The 21085-nt window shown below is 40.4% G+C and overlaps 1 protein-coding gene across 4 annotated transcripts in view; it reads right to left on the bottom strand.

Annotated features, from left to right (window-relative positions):
* Positions 1 to 7848: 7848 nt before the first annotated feature.
* Positions 7849 to 21085, bottom strand: part of CADM2 (cell adhesion molecule 2) — a 1024844-nt gene continuing 1011607 nt past the window's right edge. For all 4 annotated transcript variants that reach the window (XM_073304112.2, XM_078847945.1, XM_073304121.2 and 1 more), the window contains 2 exons: positions 12184 to 12309; positions 7849 to 10619 (listed from right to left, as the gene is read on the bottom strand). In XM_073304112.2, coding sequence (XP_073160213.1) covers positions 10501 to 10619; positions 12184 to 12309 — 245 coding nt within the window. In that variant the 3' untranslated portion in view covers positions 7849 to 10500. The remainder of the gene's footprint in view (positions 10620 to 12183; positions 12310 to 21085) is intronic.

The raw sequence follows: 21085 nt of genomic DNA, 5'->3' as shown, positions 1-21085 counted from the left end.
TGTGCAGTAAAAATATAAGGTACTGAAAAGTTCAGAGCCCATTCTTGAAGGTCCTCCAACATAGAAATTAAGGCCTAATCCTGCAAAGACTTCCACTCTTGCATAACTTTACTCCTGGGGGACTTCTGCGCCACTGAGCATGCTCAGATTTTTTCCCCTCCTCTCTGCAGAAAATAGATTTTGCCAAAGAGGCTCTTCAGGTACAGCTTTCGCCCACCAGGGGCTGCTGTGACACCAGAAGAGAGGGCAGCAGGCTCAGGCCCAGGCCCAGAGTAGCCAGCTACAGAGAGGCAGAAGGAGAGGCTGCTTTCTTCACAGCACCTTGCCCACGGGGCCAGGTGAGGAAGCATGGGATATGGGAGGGGACGGACAGCACGGGGCATACAGGGCTGCTATGGGGTCACATGGGCTTGGGGGGGGACAGACTGGGGTGGGGGATCAGGAGCAATTGGGGTGACAGCATTGAGCCAGGGGCTGAATGGGAGTGGGCAGGGACACATGAGGATGGGAGAGGGAGGCGCAGAGTCACACTGGGACAGGGACAGATGTGCCTGACTGAATGGGAGAGGCTAGGGGTCAGCCCAGGTGTGAATGGGGGAGGTACCCCAAACAATCCCCTCCCCCCAAAGAAAACCTGTTCCATACTTTTCTCACCCATACCCAACAACCCTCCAGGTTTCTGTGCACCAATTACATCCCCGACTCTCAGCTCCTCTGTTACCCTTGACTCCCCTAAGCCTTTGCCCTGCTTCTGAGGGGTGCGGGAAATACATTTCTGCATTGTAGTTTAAATGAATTACTCCTCAAAGGTCTGTATTAATATACCGAGTAAGAAATCTATTTGTCAAAAAAACATTTCCTGAATCTTTTTTGTTGTCTGTATTGTTACAGATGTACTTGCTGACAGGTATTTTGAAATAAGTTAACAAAATAATTGTAACTGGTGTGATTGTGCCAGTGTTATTTTGTGTTATTTTGACAAATAAGATATGCAGAATTTTAAAATATTGTGTGCAGATTTTTTTGGTGCAGAATTGACCCAGGAATATAACTTTAAGCACCCGCGTAAGTCTTTTTGAATTGTGATTGATTTTCTTGGGACACATTCTTGAGCATATGCAGATATGGATGGCAGAGCAGTGTAACATTGTCTATAAATGTTGTGACACACTGAAATTTTACGTAATTTCGCTGGCTTCTGGGTCCTCAAATTTCTGAAGTCCTCCAACATAATAAATCCCATGAAGAAGACCATATATGGGTCAAAGGAAAAATAGTTGTTCAAAGTAAATGAAAAATAAGTAATTTAACAGCAAATAAGTTGTCACAAAATGTAATTTAAGGTCTGCTTAATTACATATGTTGTACTGCTTCCTAGCCATGCAGAGGTTTTTTTGTTTGTTTTTTAAGATATGTATACACAATATGAGGAGTTAGAATTAAGAGCTCTTTGTTTGACAGCAAACATTGATGGCAACTTTCCAGGTTTAGTTGATCAGTGTACAGGTTACATTTTATATGATAAGCAAAGACTGTCTGCAGTTATGCTATGGGCGACTTTGGGTTCATAAATCATGAATCGAAAAATACAGAGTCATATAAGAATTATTGTTTGGACAAGAGAAGTAGAAAAACAATGCAATCTGTGAAATATTGTTGTATTTCATAATATTCCAATGTCTAATATACACAATAGATTTTCAGATCATATTTTGGTCATTACTTTGGGGCATATATGGCCTTAATGTCACTTGGAATACCATGCAATGATTCATTTATTCTAGTTTTATATTGTATTTGCACATTTCACATGACTTAGGGTAAGTTAGTTTTGTTTTATAAACAGAAATAGTGAAATAATTCAGAATTCTGTTTGCCGGGAATTGGTGACAAAGAATGTATCGCTTGATGATTGCTTGTTCTGTTTATTCCCTCTGGGGCACCTGGCATTGGCCACTGTCAGAAGACAGGATACTGGGCTAGATGGACCCAGTATGGCTGTTCTCATGTAATTCTTAAAAAATAAACTACAGTAGATGATGGTGTAAACATCCAATTAACTCCAAAATACAACTTTGGGCAGCGAAAAAATACCCAACATACTTATAAATATCAATTTGTCAATGCGGCAATTATATATACTGCACCACAATGTTATCGGTTTCATCTTACTCGGATGAAATGACCATTGACTTCAGTGGAACTTCAGGCTGCAATCTGTGGTGGGTTTCGGCCAGCAGAGTCCTGGATGGATTCTGTCATCAGGGGATGTTTAATGGCACAGAGATTTCCTGAGTGAAGAGGGCGCAAAGGTTATCTGTGTCCCCTCTCTGGAGCTGTGACTTGTGCCTTCCATAAATATGGATCTTGTGGTCTCTCCTCTAGCCCGGCTACATTGCTGACCAATATGCTGGGGCACCATGGAGACTCCTGTAAGGCTTCCCTGTCCTGTACTCTTCCAATTTTGGGTATAGGTGGTGTGAAGGGCCTTGCATGAGTCCTATATCTTTTTTGCAGAGGGCCAGCATAAGGCCTATACACTACTTAAATCCTACAAAAGGCGATTTTTGAAGGCTCATATGTTCCTTAAATGCTGCATGCACTTTCTGCTTGACCTCTGACCAGGGATGAATATTACCAAGTGGGAAGATAATATCCAAAAGTTGTTCTTCTTCTGTGGTCAGTGAAAAGGATCTGGATAATGTGTATTAATTCATGGTCTATAGACTATAAAAGGTTACACAAAATTATGGGATATTTTTGTCCTGATTGATAATGTGTACAATACTAGTGTGTCACTGAGTCTTTCTTAAAATAATTGTTCTGTAATATCAGCAGTAGTATTTTGATGTATAGTATAGTAAATTTAGTAGTTCTCTGCTTAAAAATGGCGGGGGGAGAGACCAGGTCTGTGAACAGTCTATCTGAACAACTACCAATGTCACTGCGAAATTGGCAAGCATCAGAAAATGTATTAAATGAATAGACAATTCAGTAATGTCCAACAGATAACTAAAATTGAAATTTTATTTTTTTCAATAATATTCATCAGACATTTTTCTGACAAGACTTTACTGAAAGATGAAGTGCAAATGGGAACCCTGTAAGAATGTTTATAAGAATTGTACATGACATTTCTTAAGCGCCACTAAGTACACATTGAATACTCTGTAAGTATATAGGCATAGCAACATGCAAGTGTCATGTACCTAACATTACAATGTGCATTTTGTTCACTTACAATTGTTGAGAAAATTAGATGCAGTAACTGAATTTCCATAGTCAGTGCAATATGCTTAATTCCATTGGATTTTACTTACAGCATGAAGTTTATATTTTTTCTTGAAATTCACTGCATGTGGAAGGATAAATTTCTAAGTCTAATAGCATAACACATTGAAGTTCCTATGAGATTACTGTTACATAGTGTATCAATGGAAATAGTTGATAGCTTTTCACAACTTTTTCCTTCTGTATTCTAGCAATCTTCCTGCAATATTGAAAGTGTTTTGTTGTTATAAAATATCTAAGCTAAAAGTAAAGGATGCACAGGGAATGGAGTTTGGAATTGAAGCCCTTAGAAAAGAACTTGAGATCAGCTCAAATATTTAGATTAAGGACTTGAGCCAAATGCTGTTGAACTCAATAGAAATGCTGCATTAAAAATTTTGAGAGTGAGTTATGTATGACTCCAGTAGTTCATGAGTCCAAATCTCAAACTCTTTGTTCATTGTTTAGCTGTAGTCAGTACATAAAAGCAGATGATTTCAAGGCTGCCTTTGTTTGTGTGTATATATGGAAACTACCTAGGGATATGGGAAAATCTAGTTATACTTAAATGAGGACTAAATATCCAATGTACTGCAGAAAGGAAGGGGAAAAGGAACAATAGTTCACTCCAAATATCCAAATAACATTTGTCTCCTCTTTTGAACCAACATAAATATTTATAAAACAGAACTTACCTTAAAAATGGGGGGTGCATTTAGTATGAAAACCCTCTAATAATTTTCATGTAGAACAAGAAAAAAAAAAGAAAAGCTAGTAATGTAAAAGAAAACAGTATCAGCAATTTTCAGCACTGTGTGCAAGGACAGGATAAGACTAAGTACAGAGATCAGTACTTACATAGGAAACACTTCTGGCTTGACCCTGGATACAGGGAAAGTGCTTAAGTACTGACCCTTGGCAGGCTTAGCTTTTGCACCTGAAATCTTTAAAAAATTCTGTCAATTTTCCTTTGTAATAACATAAAGCATTCATTGGAAAGGAGAGTCTTTCTTCCACCTCAGCAATTGTTCCTTTTAACACAGCAGAGCCTTAAGTCACTTACACACAAAAGGTGGGAGGGTGGGAGGGGAAGGGCAGATCCTTGGCGACACGCAGAAGTGACGAAGCTGGTTTAACCAGCTACTTGAGGGCTTTTCATTGTGTTAGGGAATCCCCAGGTGCTCTAGAGTCATATCAGCTCCCATGCCATTTCCCCATTTGACCCTGGTGCAAAGGGCTTTGCTCAGAAAAATGGGCATGGCTGGGCACTGGCAATTCCTAACTAATGGGAACAGCCCCCTTGGAGGCCCAATGGCAGTAGGGGTTGGTTAGAAGGGCCATGGATTGGAATGGCATAAAATCATGTTTGCACGCACACACCACCACGCCCATCATCCTTCTGAGTTGCTCCAAATGCAGTATGTTGGTGTGATACTAGAATAGCATTGTGGGTCTGAGCTAACTTCCCTTACAGTCTGTCAGATGACTGCCTTTGACTTTAGTGGTAGTTAGATCAGGCCCTCCTAGAACAATCATGTAGGAAATCCTGGTGTTGAAAAGTTTCAGAAATAATCTCTTCCATATTGACACATTGCTTTGCTTTGCTTTTTTTTTTTTTTTGCACTAGAATCATAGAATATCAGGGTTGGAAGGGACCTCAGGAGGTCATCTAGTCCAACCCCCTGCTCAAAGCAGGACCAATCCCTAATTTTTGCCGCAGATCCCAAATGGCCCCCTCAAGGATTGAACTCACAACCGTGGATTTAGCAGGCCAATGCTCAAACCACTGAGCTATGCTGCTGTAATCCTTGGATTGAGTATTTGTATTGTAAATGTACATTGGAAATATTATGTTTAAATAAATGATAAGTTAAAATATCTTGACAGCATGTGTATTACTGATGTAATGCAAAAACTTGCATATGGTTTTAGAATTGACATTATAAACCTACGTTCTTTGTTAGTGAAAGTAATTGTGTTACAGCTGAATTGTATAATATTCTTCTCCATATTTAATAGATAATGGTATGGTATAACTGTGTTTGTAAACATTATGGGATGCATCTTCAGCCAATGCAAATCAGCCTATACTAAAGGAAATAGAGCTAAGTGGAGATATAGCAGCTGAGGATGTGGCCCTGTATCTACAGTATTACCCAGTGGGAATACGTACAACAGAAGATAGTAAAAATTGGGGTTGTGGGACAGAGGAAATTAGATAAAGAGCCATGAATGCAGCCAAGTTGTTTTCAGTGTCAACAGCAAAACTTACAATTATCCCTTTTAGAGGCTAAATCTAAGACTTTGTAATATTTTAAAAATGTATATAGACACTTCACAGCCAGTATTTAACGTGAGAGGTAGCTTAACAGTTTACCCCATGTTTTCAATTCCTACATTTCATCTAACTGGAATTGTTAAATCATAATATTATATACAAGCATGGAGTGATATTGTAAAACTTTAGTGAGTGCCGTTTCCTATATTACATTTAATATATTCATTTTCTTCTTTTGCTATTTCACGTTCTCTCACTACTTTCAGTGAATTACTTTTGGAAGGGTATGACAGAAAACAAGAAGAAAAAGATATAAAATTTCATGTTTAGAAAAAGTTAACTTTATCACTAAAGGCTTCCTCTGCACTTTGATGGAAGCAGTTTGTACTCACAATGTAAGATTACCTGACAGTATTGTGAAAGAAATAGTGAAAATTCCAGGTGGTTCAACAAAATAGAGGTCAGCATAATGCAGTTCTCCATTTCTTTCTCTCTGCTGTTCAAGCTAAAAAAACCCAGGGCATATGGAAGTACATTTCAGTATCTTAGCTTGCTAGACTTCCCCAAGAAGGAAAAAAGAACAACCTTGTTCTGTTGAGTCAAAAAGAGATTACTGACCAGGATTGCCAAACTTGCAGTATGCTGGTAATAAAGCCATTTACATTTGTGCTTTGTGCCACAAATGTAAATGAATTCTTACTCTGTCCTAAAAGCGTTTCAGTGGAGTCTCATAGGACCTCAATGGTACTAGAGGGGAGACAGAGCTAGTGGGGTGGGAGGACAGAGATGCATTATAATAAATTAAATATCATTGCAAGTAGAGGAATTAAGCATATTGCATTAAGCATGACTATTGCATGTGTGTGTACTTTAAAGTTATTTTCACTGCTAGGGTTTTTCTTCCCCTCTTTTAAAATAATCAAAATGCATATTATAATTACATAGGTTTCCAATATCCATACACAGGAAGTACAAGATACTTACATGTAAGTACACTGTAGTTACCTATATTTTTGCATAGTTTTTAGTGTGTACTTTGTGCCACTTAATAAAAAGCATTACTCAGTTGTTTCTATTAGCTGATTCAATTGAAGTAGCTGAATTTTTTTGGTACGTTCATCACAGATTACCATTTCTTAAGAGTGAGTAGATTGGACACTTGTAGTAATCTAGTTAGGTGGTGGGAAAAACTGTGGAGTGAACATGAAGTTTTATATCACCTCCTTATTAAAGAAATGGAATGTCAGATTCCTGGTGTTGATTTACTAAATTTAACTTTAGTTTGAACAGATTAGTAAAGGTAAGAGTTCCATTTTCCTTTTGGTAACACTTTACAATAAGTGGCACTAAATTACACTATAACTGCTGTGTTACATGGAAGTACATGTCCGTACATGGTAACTTCAGTGCTGTTTACAATCAGCTGAATTACATAATTACAGATGATCCTGTCCTTTCTTTTCATTGAGATAGTTATATCTATATTATGCTATAATGAAAATACACATTAACTTCCATGTATTATTTAGAAAAGTTGGTTTTCTTCATGTATTCTTTATAGAGGAAGTCTCAGTGCAAGAAATGTGAAGACATTTTTAAGTGTTCCAGATAAAATTCTTAGCCTCAACTTAAATATCAGGTTCTTTAAACTGCTTCTTGGATTCTCTGATGACACTAAACAGAATGGAAAGATGCACCCATTTGCCTGTGATGCCACATGCCTGTTTAATGATTATGTTGTCAGAGCATTAAAAAAATAACATTGTTCTACATTTGAAAGTTAAAAATAATCAATGGACATTGTAAACTGGCAGTAATTAGCTACCTTGTCTTGAGTAAATTACATTGCATGTGTTTGTAGGTCTGGATGTTATACTAACATTCTAACTAACATGGTTCCCATTCGGAGCTTTCATTTTACACATTTAACAGATTTCTTGAGACTATAATGGGCTCAGTATTTCTGAATGGGATCTTTTTGTATAAAGGAGAAAGACAATGTGTTTTTATCTGTTGAATACTATACTCAGTTCTAAGTGAGCCATGATGTTGCTTACAAAGGGAATGGCTCTGTATTTATTACCTTACACCCAGTGAAGTCATTTGAACATGTAGATGTAGATGGATGTAAAGAACTACACAATCAGAATTCTCAATTCATTTATACTGGGTGTAGTGTTTTTACACCCACTTTGCACAAATGTAAATGAAATTACAAGATGCAAGACAGTGGAAAAATCAGAAATCTATTGAAAATTAGCACACATTAAGAGTTTTAACTAAAAAAACAACCAATGTAATTTAAGTGTCCAATTTATTTCTGGTTTTGCAATGTTTCAATGCTGGTTTTACACGACGCTGACAAGACGGCTTTGAGTGGTCACATCTAAAGATGCTCTAACATTTGAAGGTCTCACTTGACGTCATGGTAAGTAATGATTTAAGCAATGACTCTACAATTCAAGCAAAGTGCAGTTTAGATAGAATGTATGAAGATGTAAAAGCAGCACTGATGAACAGCTCCACTTCAATAAATAAGGCCCTGATCCAGCAAAAAACTTACTTTGAGTAGTTCCATTGAATTAGGTGGATCTTCTCACGTGCTTAAGTGATTTGTTGGCTCAAACCCTAAGTCGTTAACCAGACTGAGATATACAGTATTGTAATGCTGTTAATGCAACTTACTGTTGTGACAAGAACCTTTCTGTTCTGGTACTAAACTAAATGATTTCCTTTGCCAACCTTTTAAAAGTGTATGCTTTGAAAGACATGAATATCTTGAAAAGCTATACTAGTCTCAATGTGTCTAGTAGCACCTACCTGGTTCTCTCAAACTACCATACTATATTAACATATTATTGCATTTTTCCACAGATGGTATGGAGTGAACTGTAAAAACAAGCATGCAATCACATCAATGCAGACTTATTTCTTTAAAATGTCATACTGTATATGATTTATTATGTTAACACTCAACCACATCATATTATTTATGTTCTGTATATTTTGAAAAAGTGCTGCTTGATCAACATCACCCTCTTTTTTCTTAGAAATTAACAAGATAAATGTTTCAACAAAAAGAAAGAAAGAAAACAATTAAAATACTATAATATTCTCCTTAATAGGCTTATACTCTTCTGATAAATAATCTGACACAGCACCTTTGTCTTCCATTTTATCTTAATACATGATGATGTATTCAGATTCTCCCTCCCCCACCCCCACAAAAAATAAATCCCAGGAGATAATCCTTTACACTAAGCCATCATGCTTTTAGACTTCACAAGTATAGCAACCATATAGAAATACTATTTTTCAAAGATGCAACACTTGGGAGAGAGAGATGAACTCCAAATGATACAGATTTTCATTCTCCAGCATGGAATCACTACCAAGAGTTGATCTGGCACCATTTTTATTTCAGTGGAAGAGGAAATAAGCCATTGGGCTTATAGTGTTTTGTTGTCATATTTAAGAACATGAGACTTTTAGAGAGACTTTCACCATAGAGCTAAAAGCATTGGCAGAAATTCTCTATCATTCACTGTGACATAAGTTTGTACCCCACAAAATGCATAGACAGGAATTTAATATAAAGAATTAGTCCATTTACCGTATACACAAAACATATATCATTTAACTCTTTTTTTCTTTTTTTTTCTTTTTCTTTTTTTTTTTTTTTTGGCAACCCAACATAGATAAGCAGCTGTGGAACTGCCAAATTAAAAATCGAGAATTTAGCAACATAACAGTATTTTTTAAGGATATTAATCAAATGTGGTTGTAATTCAAAACCTGAGGCTGTGCACTGGTTGTTAGCTTAAAACTATCTTTCCATATAACATTGTGCTTCCATTGTATAACAAAGAAAAATTAACAAGAACTAGAAAAGTTTGCTGCTGAACAGTGCTAGGACATACAGACAGAAAATACTAATACATGTTATCTATTTAGAATATTGATTTAAGTCATATCTAAAGGGATATAATGGACATTAGAAAATGTTTACTTGTGACTGACTTAGCTATAGCCAAAAAAGTTAAATATGTATCAAATAATGTTTAATTGGATTTATTATATGCACTATATACAGATAGGAAAATGCCTTGCAATTGTGCCCCATGAACACTACAAATCTGAATAGGCAGGTGAGTCCATATGACGCAAATAAATTATTAAAACCGAAATTATAGGAACGTATCTAATCTTGTGATCCCAAAAAGCAGTAAAAGGGCTGAATTAATTTGTTTCAGAATGAAGCTACAATTATCTAACTCTGCAGCATCTGTATAGATAATACAGTATGATTTAATTACCACCCAAGCATGGAATTAGTATCAAGGTACCATTTTTAATGACGTATTGATACTCCTTTTCCACCAAATCCAAGCATACAAGAAACTATACTATAATGTTTTCAGTTTGTGGTTCCTAGGGCATATGTTTCAAAAACAAGTTGCCTTTGAATTATAGACATGTATAAAACATTCTTTGTAAACCTCTAATCTTAGATTTAATGTTTTATGTAAGTACATTAGGTCCTTATCGAATAGTATTTGTTATGAAAATCATCCAATGACATACTGATAGGGACCATGGTAAAAGAAAACTGGAAAAGAAGAAAGCTATATAATATTTAAAAATGTAGAAAACTCAACAGCATGATTTAAGATGAAGATTAACATTGTTAAGGCTGTATATTCAAGCACTGTATGTTAAGAGAGCAATGGATATGAATTTTAGGCAATAAGAAATGTCCTGCATTGTGGATGGTACTGTAAAGAAAGAATGATGCTGTCAACAACTGATTGTTGGCATAAACTGGCTACTTATAGCAGTATGGAAGTTAATAAAGTTTGCAGAAGATGGCAGAAATGAATTCTGAAAGATGATAGCCAGTTTTCTCCAGCAGTCAGCCTGATAAGTAAAACTCAGAGAATCTAGGTCTGCATCTAAATGAAATACTCCTTTTTCTCCTCTGCATTGACTTGGCTGCCTTCTGCATTGATAATGGCTGTGTCAGCATCAGGTGCATCTTCAGCTCCTTTAGCTTCATTTGTTAAATATGTTCCTATGGGAATTAGTACAATAAAAAAATTAGTAATTTTACTTTAGATAGTTTTATGCACAGTAGATCTGTAACAAAGATCTAACTGGTTTAATGAGTGGAGTGGTGCAGAACAGAACTTGATGCACAATTTTAGCATTAACTGTACTGGTACATATAACATTCTAATTTGGGCAAGTAGTAATTATGATTCATAACACTTGTCCCATATGCACATATATTTTCACATATCTATGGGGGGAAAAAGGTACAGCAGTTTCAAAACCATATTTTTTCTATCTCCAGTGGCATGAAGCAAAGAAATATTTTAACATACAATAGTATCACTGTGTATTATATGGTATATCTAGATGGGTAAGAAAATTAACTTTGAATAGCTTAGATTTCATTAAACACATGTTTTTGAAAAATGGCTTCTAATTATTTTTGTACTCTCACATTGGTGTAGGCCATTTTTTTTATTTGCTCTTTAATTCCACAGACTAGGATAATTAAGATTCTCTAGGAGTGCAAAACTGAAAATAGTTGCATTAAGTTAACCCAATTGCTTCACATTGCCACTGACATTGCTTTGCTAAATAGTATAAGAGCAGGATATTAATAGAGCTGTATGCAACAGACAATTGTCACTTTGTGAAAAGTGATATTTACATTGGTTTGGGACTCATTTGTTTTCAGCCAGGAAATAGAGCAAAGCTGACACATTGTCACCAGATTAATTAGAAATTTGTAATTTTTCACACAGTTCTTCTGAACTTAAAACAAATATTTTATCAGTTTGTGTTTGCTAACCGCATGACTACCCTAGGTAGAATTAGGTTTAATAATAGTAATACTTTTTGGGGAGGAAGGTAAACTAAGGTTAACAACTACGCTGCAAGCCATTCAGACATTAAGCGTTCATAAACTTTTTTTTTTTTTTTAAATAATCACCTCGGTTAGATTCTAAAATCTGTCCTCTGTTTTACTCAGACCCTTCTCTCCATTGACTCTAATGGAGTTTTTCCCTCAATAAGCGTAGTGTAAAAACTGAGTCAGGACTTCAGAATTTTGCTCCTGGAGTGAAATCCTGGCTACTCTGGAGGCCATAGCAAAACTCATGCTGATTTCAGTGGGACCAGGATTTTACTCCTTGTATTTAACACAACTTATTTAAAGTTTTATCATGATTTCTGATAGTTAAAGCCTCATTTCAATAACCATATATATTCTGTGGAATTAATATAACAGTTAAAATGATGAGGACACCTAACTGAGTGCTTACAGCAAAGGGCTAGAATCTAGGCGCGTTCTTCCTTCTAAATCTCCCTTAGCCACTGACTCACTACATGACCTTGGGCAGGTTGCTCAACATCCTTTTGCTTCAGTTAATCCAACTGTAAAATTGGGTACAAAATCAGGACCTCATGGGAAAACCAGATGCTACTTCTGAGCGTGAGCTTTCCCAGGCAACTAAATTACAAGGGGAGGTGGGGGCAGAGAGGGCACGAGAGTGTTTGAGGGTGAAACTAATCATGAGGAAGTATTGCTGCAAAAGGTGATTGCACTTTGATTAAATCCGTCCTACCTTTATGTCTTGCCAGATATCGTCCAAGCAGAATTATAGAACATAATGTGACAAAGACAACTACAGCCACTATTCCTCCTATGAGAGCATGGTCAGGTCCAGTCTGTCCAGCCAAAGCATTTGGGTCTAGGGGAGGGGGAAAAAAAAACAAAAGTTGTCCTGATCAGATTAGAATTGATAGGAAAATGCACAGCAGCAAGTTATACTGATCATTTTGAAAATAGGGCATTCCCCTCTTTAATATTCAGGGTGGTCATTCCCCCTCTTCTACTACCAGTATCTTATCAACAGCATAGCATTGCATGTATTCCCAGACTGTTAAAGTCCTGAGGACATCACAGTTATGAAAAATATTACCTTATTCTTCCTTGGCAGAGGTTATTAAATGGGAAAGGTTTCTGATTTTGTCCTACTTGTTTAACAACTGAAAAGCTGCAATAGCTATTTATAGAAGCAAAAACAAGGAATTGAGAATTGGGGATCAGATAGCATCAGCAGAATACTGTCTGCATAATACATAATTTATGTGACTGAGTCTCAGTGGGGATCCTGTATATAGTCTCCTCTTGTCATTCCTTTCCGATTGCACAAGAAATAAAGAAGGAGATAAAGTGCAGACTTTCCAAGTTCTTCTGCAGATGGCTGAGTCTGCAGGAATTTGATCATGTAGCCTTGTTCACTCTCAAATGTTGATTTGTGAATTTACTAGTTATCTGATTAAACACTGATGCTAGTAAACTCTAATAGATTTTAACAATACATTAGCAGTTTCATTTCATTTACTGTGCACAAAACATTGGGATTATTGTCAGATTTAAGTTTTTAAGCTGGTTATTTATCTATTAGTGAGCCTGGTGCATTACAGAAGGCTCCAAAGAAGCAATCATGGAAAACGACACTGTTTAGGGGTCAGTAATTCCCCAGAGCTTTTGAAGAATGAACTGGTAACCTTCAAGTGTTGATTCATCTGAAATATTCTGGGGAGGGGAGGGGGAGCGTCAATCCTGCAGTAGTATGGTAGAATTTCTCTTCTTTTTTTTTTAAATGAAAAATGCCTCAGTCTCAAACTAATAGTAATTCTCCCAAGACTGAGGGTTATGTATTAGCTTGCTCGCTCTGTAGTAATCGGTCTGCACACACTGCTTCAAGGACATTTCCCTTTTAGGCGTTGTTTATATTCTATAAACAGTTTGCAAATAGCTGTCTTGAAACGGAGTAAGATGGAAATAGCATTAAAATAGAAAAGAGGACAAATCAGTAAAATCTGACTGAGAAAAGCTGCTGATAATGTCTTGGAAGTGTAACACTCTTGTTTGGCTTTTTTGTGATTTTTTTATTAATTTTCATAAGGAAACAATAACAAATACAGAAAGATAAAAGACTTACAGCTTGTGTATGTAACCAAATTCTGCATATTTCATAAGTAGCCAATAACATTATGCAATTACGGAGTTACAGCTTGTTAAAGCTGCAAGACCAGATCATGCAAATCAGACAAATTATACAGACATAAAATGTTAGGGTGATGGTGAAAATAATAACAATGCCATACACAAACAAGCAAAAAAAGTGAAAAGGGGCAGGAAGATGGAGGGGAAAAAGCAAAAAAGGTGAGGTGGAATAGAAGTCTGGCATTATCTGAGCTCTCTCAGCATTCTTCATCCAAATGTATCAAGAACAAGGATCCAAATTTCTTCAAATTCATATAATTGCTCTCTGCAGCGATAAGATATTCTTCTTTGAGTGCTTGCTCATGTCGATTCCATCCTACGTGTGCATGCCCAGTGCACAGTTGTCAGAGATTTTTGCCTTACCAGTATCTGTAGGATCAGCACTCCCTTGAGTGCCACATTCATGCATCGGTATATCAGGCACCACCGGCCCTACACCCTCTCAGTTCCTTCTTACCACCTGTGGTGGTTAGTTGCAGCTCCTTTCCTTGCTCAGCAAGGTCTAGCGGTTTAGTCTCCTCTGCCTTCGAGCCTTAGGGCCTTGTAAATAGTTTGTTTATAGTAGTTAGTGTTTAGTAGGTAGAAGTTAGTGTCCCAGGGGGGACTTCACCCCAAGTAAGGCATGCCCCAGTCTCCTGGACTGTAACAGGCCTATGCCTTTAATCGACCCCCATAGCAGCTGCTTCAAGTGCTTGGGGGAAATCACACATGAGAGATAAGAGCTGTATTTGTAAAAACTTTCAGCCCCTCATGCAGAAAGTGCGGGATATTTGTTTACAGGCTCTCCTCATGGAGTCCGCCCTTCATCCAGCTTCCGTGCCATCCCACCAGGATTTGCCGAGTACCTCGGGCCTCGTTGCACAGTGCACCCCCCACACCAACTCCTGGCAATGGCATGGGATCTAAACCGCTGACAGTGCCTTCACAAGCTCCCTTGGCGCCAAGAGAGCAAAGGCCTCTACCCACGCCACCGACACAGCACGTGTCACAGGAATCGGCAAAGGCTCCCCATGAGGGCATGCCAGCCGCTAAAACCTCTCGAGGCAGTGGAGTGCCACTGATCCCCTGAGACAAAGCAGCGCTCTTCACTTCCTTGCAGCAAATCACCGGAGTTGCAGCCCAGATTCTCTGGGGCTCGCCCTCTGTCACCAGCACTATGATCATGGTCCCTGCCATTTTGATGTGGATCGACTAGAGGGAGATGCCGGTCTCCGTATTACTGGCACCATTTGCCCTGCTGGTGGTCGGACTTTTGGTGCAGGTTCCGGTAGACTACCACATGGTAGCATTCTCTGTCACATCTCCGGTTCCTTTGGCACTGGTCCCCTCAATACCGGCACCAATATCCTCACTCCATGCACCAGTCTCCAACGGCGATGGTCAGCACACAGACTAAGGCATCAACAGTGTCACCAAAAAGAGATTCCTTCAGCAAGGAAGGGCAGTTCAGCCCCTCACCTAGACGCCACCAGCTCGAATGGGTACCCAAGGTCACATCAACATTGACAGCACTGCCTTGGCAGCACGGCCAGTGGTCAGTGCAGTGGCCTTATTGGAGTTTGTGGGGAGTGCCAGTCATGGCAATATCCCCTTCACACCGCTCATCGGCTGCCGCCTTGGAGCAACAGCTGGTGGCACCGACAGCACTGGGCTCGGTGCATGAGGTGCACTTAGAGGTCCTAGCAGAGGAGACTGCACCCACCCCTAAGCCTCCCACCCCATCCCTCCCAGGGGGAAGATGCTCCGGGGCCTCCCCCCGCTGTACAGTCATCATCTTCGTCCCCAAATGGGGTGGTTGTGGGACTTGAGGGCCAGCCCACCGGATGATTTTAAAGAACGCCAGGCCTTGCTTCAATGCGTGGCCGAGAACTTGGGCCTGGTGGTGGAGGAAATGGCTGAGCAGGTGGAAACCTTGTTTAATGTCCTGTCTGCCTGTACCCTGGCCCCTGTCGCACTACGGTGTGAATGATGGTGTCTTCAAAATTGCCAAGGCCCTCTGGCAAATTCCCTCATCCATCCTTCCCACCTCTAAAAGGGCTGAAAAGAAATACTTTGTCCCAGCCAAAGGGTTTGAGTATCTTTACACCCACCCTTCCCTGGGTGGGTGGTCTCTTTGGCCAATGAAAAACATAAAAAAAGGCATACCAGCTCAACTCAACTTAAAGAGGCCAAAAGATTGAATAACTTTTCCTCCCAAACAGGTCCAATTGCCAGACTACAATTCTGGGTGGCAAACCATCAGGCACTCCTAGGGAGATAGAATTTCAACTTATGGGACTCCATCCATAAGTGCAAGGAGTCCCTCCTGCAAGGTTTGGCCCAGGAATTCAGCACCCTGGTGGAGGAGGGTGGCTCACTGCTCCCTCCAAATGGCATGGGACACGGAAGACTTGGTGGCTAGGCTGATGACATCAGAGGCGGTTATGAGGGGCACTCCTGGCTTCAGACTGCTGGGCTCTCACAAAAACTGCAGACCTTGATCCAAGACCTTCCATTTGATGGGATCGGTCTTTTTTCAGAGCAGACATATGTGAGGCTGCATGGGTTAAAAGACACTCAGGCTACCCTTCGCTTGTTGGTCATGCATACTCCACAGTCTGCAAGAAAGCAGTTACTGCTGCCCATGCCTTGGCAGTCTCATTCAGGGTCTGCAAGGAGAAGGAACAGGGATGTTAGTTTCAGTCGCCACTGCCCTTCCTCCTCCTGCTCACCTGTGTGGCCCAGCAAAGCGCCAGGGGCCAGAAGTGCTGGTTTTGAGGGTGTGGTCGAGAGTGATGTCCCACTCACCTCCCAGGATCCACCCCTCTCTTTTCTCAACCGTCATTGTCCTTACTGTTCAGCCTGGTTGCAAGTGGAGGAGGTCCCTTGAGACATGACAGGAAAGGGATTCTACTTCTGTTATTTCCCATCCTGAAAGTAAAAGGGGGCCTCAGACCCATTCTGGACCTGCAACGCCTCAACATGTCTCTCAAGGTCTCCCTGGCTTCCATCATCCCCTCCCTGGATCCGGGAGACTGGTATGCTGCCCTTGATTTGAAGGATGCTTATTCCCATATTCCAAGGTCACAGACATTTCCTCCGTTTCATAGTGGATGGCTGCCATTTCCAATTCATGGGGCAGCCCTTTGACTTCTCATCGGCCGCAAGGGTCTTCACAAAAGGTATATGGCGCCAGTAGCCGGTTACCTGGGATGTTGAAGGGTCCAGGTCTTCCCATATCTCGATGACTGGCTCATCAAGGGCAGGTCTTGGGGAGAAGTACAGAGGAGCCTTGATCTGCTGCAATGGGTGTCCGTTGATAAACGAGCAAAAATCCATCTTAAGGCGATCCAACTAATAGAGTTCATTGGTTCTCGACTTCACGTGAGTCAGAGCCTTCCCTCTGGCGGCTCGTTTTCAGGCCACGTTGGACCTGATCTCCCATGTGAAGAACCACACGCTCACCATGGCTCACACCTGCCTGTGATTGTTGGACCACCTAGCCACCTGTACATTCGTGGTCAGTCATGTCCAGCTCTGGCCTCTGCAAGCCTGGCTAGCATCTGTTTACATCCTTAACAGACACGACCTACACCAGGAAGTTAGGGTGCCGGATCACATTCTGTCTCATCCCTGGAGTGGTGGTTGAACCCTGGGTTGGTGTTGGAGGGAGTTCTCTTCCTGGCCCCAGCCCTGTTGCTGAACTTAGTCTCAGATGCTTCGGACCTGGGCTGGGGAGCCCATCTGGGTGAGCTCAGCACACGAGGCTGCTGGCTGCAGGACGAGCTGGCCCTTCATACCAATGTTAGGGAGCTAAAAACAGTCTGCCTGGCCTGGCCTGCCAGACTTTTTTGCCCCATCTTTTTTGCAAGATGGTACAGGTCCTCACAGACAATACTGCCGCGATGTATTATGTCAACAGACAGAGTGGAGCCAGGTTGTCAGCCCTTTGCCAAGAAGCTCTCAGCCTTTGGGACTTTTGTGTGCGGCATGCCATCCATCTGATGGCCGGGCATCTGCTCGGGACCAGGAACGTGTTAGCAGATTGCTTCAGCAGGACCAGGCGATAAATATGATCTTCCAGAAGTGGGGAACTCCCCGGGTGGACTTGTTCGCACCCTGTCAGAACAGGAAATGCCATGTGTTCTGTTCACTCCAAGGGATGGACAGGGGTTCCCTGTCAGATGCTTTTCTGCTCCCATGGTCAGGGCCTTGAAGTATGCCTTCCTGCCAGTACTGTTAATCCACAGAGTCCTTGTGAAGATCAAACAGGACAAGACCAAGGTTATCTTGATAGCCCCCGAGCAGACTCGCCAACATTGGTTCCGCACGCTGCTAGACTTTTCAGTAGCCTCCCCACTGTGGCTACCTCTCTGTCTGGACCTGATGTCCCAGGACCACAGCAGTCTTCTGCACCCAAACCTGGAGGCATTTCTCTTGTCAGAGTGGCTACTGCATGTCTGAATGCGGAAGAGCGGGAGTGCTTGGCCCTGGTTTAACAGGTCTTGCTGGATAGTAAAAAGCCCTCCACCAAAGCGACTTACATGTACAAGTGGAAAAGGTTTAAGTGCTGGGCTTTGGAATGACGTGTCTGGGCTGAGTAGGTCTCGGTGCAGGTGACCCTGGATTAGCTTCTGCACCTCAAACTTCAGGGCTTGTCCCTGTCATTGATGAGGGTCCGCCTGGCTGCTATTTTGGCTTTCCACCCTCCCTTCCAAGGCAAGTCAGTCTTCACTCACGACATGATGGCCCGGTTCTTGAAAGGTCTGGAGCATCTTTACCTTCACGTCCAGGACCTTGTCCCTCCCTGGAATTCGAATCTTGTGCTGTCGAGGCTCATGGGGCCTCCCTTCAAACCTCTGGCTTCCTGCTCCCTTCTCCTTCTCTCCTGGAAGATTTCGTTCCTGGTTTCAGTTATGTCTGCCTGCACGGTGTCTGAGATCAGGGTGCTTACTTCAGAACCATCCTGTACGTTATTCTACAAAGATGAGGTCCAGTTGTGGCCGCACTTGGTGTTCCTGCCCAAGGTAGTTTCCCAGTTTCATATCTGCCATACTTATCGGTCTTCTTCCCGAAACAGCAGGAGTAACCTGCATTAGGCCAGGAGTTACCTGTTTATCCATGATACTCACTAAAGCATAAACCTAGTTTATCTACTGGCAGCTAAATTAGACAGGATAAAAATTGTTTTATAAGGGATTATAAAGCACCCATATGATTCTGGACATAAATCAGTATTTAACCACTAGGAGTTAGGAAGATGCTTTCTCTAGAAGCAGGCAATTCTTTCATTGCCACATGTGTAGTTTCTTGCACCTTCCTCTGAAGTTTCTGGTAATAGCCACATTCAAGACAGGGTATTTGGCTAGATGGACCACTGACCAGCATGGAAGGTCCTAGATGCCTTTGGATTACTGTGGATTAATGAGGTTCTACTGTTTCTGTATGCTGACTTTTCTGAGTTTTGAGAGTCATTTTAACCATTTGTTTTATACAAAATCTACATTGCACTTATTTGTAAAATCTTGTCTTACCTTGGTGTCTTACCTTGGTGTGGATGTTTAATTTTTAACATGATGAATGATAATTATTGGCACATCAAAGCAAGACTACATCTCAGAACCTGTGAGTACTGTTCTTAGTAAATTGTACCCAATAACCAATACATTACATTAACCATTTACACTGTATCACCAATATTATAACAAAACTTCTGATAAAAAAGTTGCCCACAAGTATGTCTTTTAGGAGGAGCATAGTTTCCCTGATCCAAGATAACAATCCATAAAATAATGCTGCAAATTGGGAAGCACTCAAGAAATTAGGAAAGAATGTTGTTTAACATTTTTAAAAGCTATATATTATACTTACAGGGTAATGCACTGTCCTTTTGCAGTTCATGACATGAGCAGATTCCCTTGAGTGAATTACAGCCTTGTATTCACTTTGGGGCTATCCATTATCTTCTATGTAATTACTACTGTAGCCAAAAGGCTTCAGGAACTGCTTCTACAGCACAGAAACACTGGGGCATATTCACATCTCCATGTATTGTGAGGATTTATATTTTTAACTCCCATTAAAATTAGTGGATGTGATGTGTGTAAATCTGGATAGTGAGCTAAGGATATACTCCACAATTTGCCTGACCCCCTCCCCCTTTTTTTTTTAACAGTGTTCAGGGAATCTTCAAATTTTCCATTCAAATTATTTATGATATTGTCCTGATGAAATATATATGCCCAAGGAGATGAATATGGAATTAGAATTATCCAGTAATTTCTTGTAGATACTGCAAATAGATAATGACATTCAAAATTGTGCTCACAAAAGTTCCAGAGTAGTTTGTCCCCTGTTAAAATATCTAGAGGATTTTGGTGAGCTAACACAAGACAGCTGAACTTGAGTTATATGCTGTGATATTCAAATTCAGGACTTCTGAATCAGAGCAGATCTTGTTCCTTCAAGGATCATCTTCTCATCTTTTTTCTTTACACTTTGAGGGGATTAACCAAAAATCTTAACACTGAATCGCTTAAAACAATAAATTCTGGATTCCTTTGATTCCTCCTCCTTATGAGGCCTGTTCAACATAATAATTCTTGATGCTACAAAACATCTGTCCAGCTTTTGAGGATTCTCCCCTTATTGGCAGCATGCACCCCATGTCTTTCGTTCCAACCTCCATACATAAGATACCTACATGAGAGAAAAACTGGATCACTCATAAAGATGAGGGTGAGACATGACAATATTACAGATCTGTGTACAAATAAAAGGTGCACTTTATGTTCTGATGCCAATCTTATAGGAGTGCAATTTGTTAAAAATACCTTAGGTCCCTTGTATTGGTATTCACACATTGGTTTAGCAGAGAAATTGCTAAGTAGTTTTTCATGATTTGGTGTAAATTATACGTTATTCAGCTAATATCATTTTCTCCTGGCACAACCTTATTCATGCATAGTTAATTTCTCTGAGCTAAATGAGGGAGAGGCTCAGATAACCCAAAAGATGAGCAATGGGAGAAGCAATTGCTAAAAGGGGTGCATGTTTGTGTGTGATAGTCATGTATTCCCCTTTTCATTCATGGACAAGCTTGAAAAGCTTCAGAACTTGTCTGAAGAACCTACTGTGGAGCCCATCACTGGAAAAGGCATTCCCTCTTCCCGCCGGCCCAGACTTTTCAACTACTATTATATGCTTCCTATGAAGCTTCTGAGGGTTGGTTAGCAGGGTTTTCACATGGCCAGCAGGTCCACTCCTCATCATTTGACTTCAGAGGCAGCCTAGTGGGTCTTCTGCCTCCTTAATACAGTAAACTCTGCTGATATCTGTGGCAGCTCTTCTGTTTTGGAGTACTAACACCCAGTAATTCAATACCCTGGGCACTCCAGAAGGCAACACTATCATTGGCTTTTTAGGAGGCACATCTCAGGAGGTTGCTAAGAGGGTAGAAAAACTGAGGGCTG

This window comes from Lepidochelys kempii, chromosome 1, assembly GCF_965140285.1.
Source record: "Lepidochelys kempii isolate rLepKem1 chromosome 1, rLepKem1.hap1, whole genome shotgun sequence".
Lineage (NCBI taxonomy): Eukaryota > Metazoa > Chordata > Testudines > Cheloniidae > Lepidochelys > Lepidochelys kempii.
The sequence above is the reverse complement of the archived record's forward strand: the minus strand, read 5'-3'. Positions and strand labels throughout refer to the sequence as shown.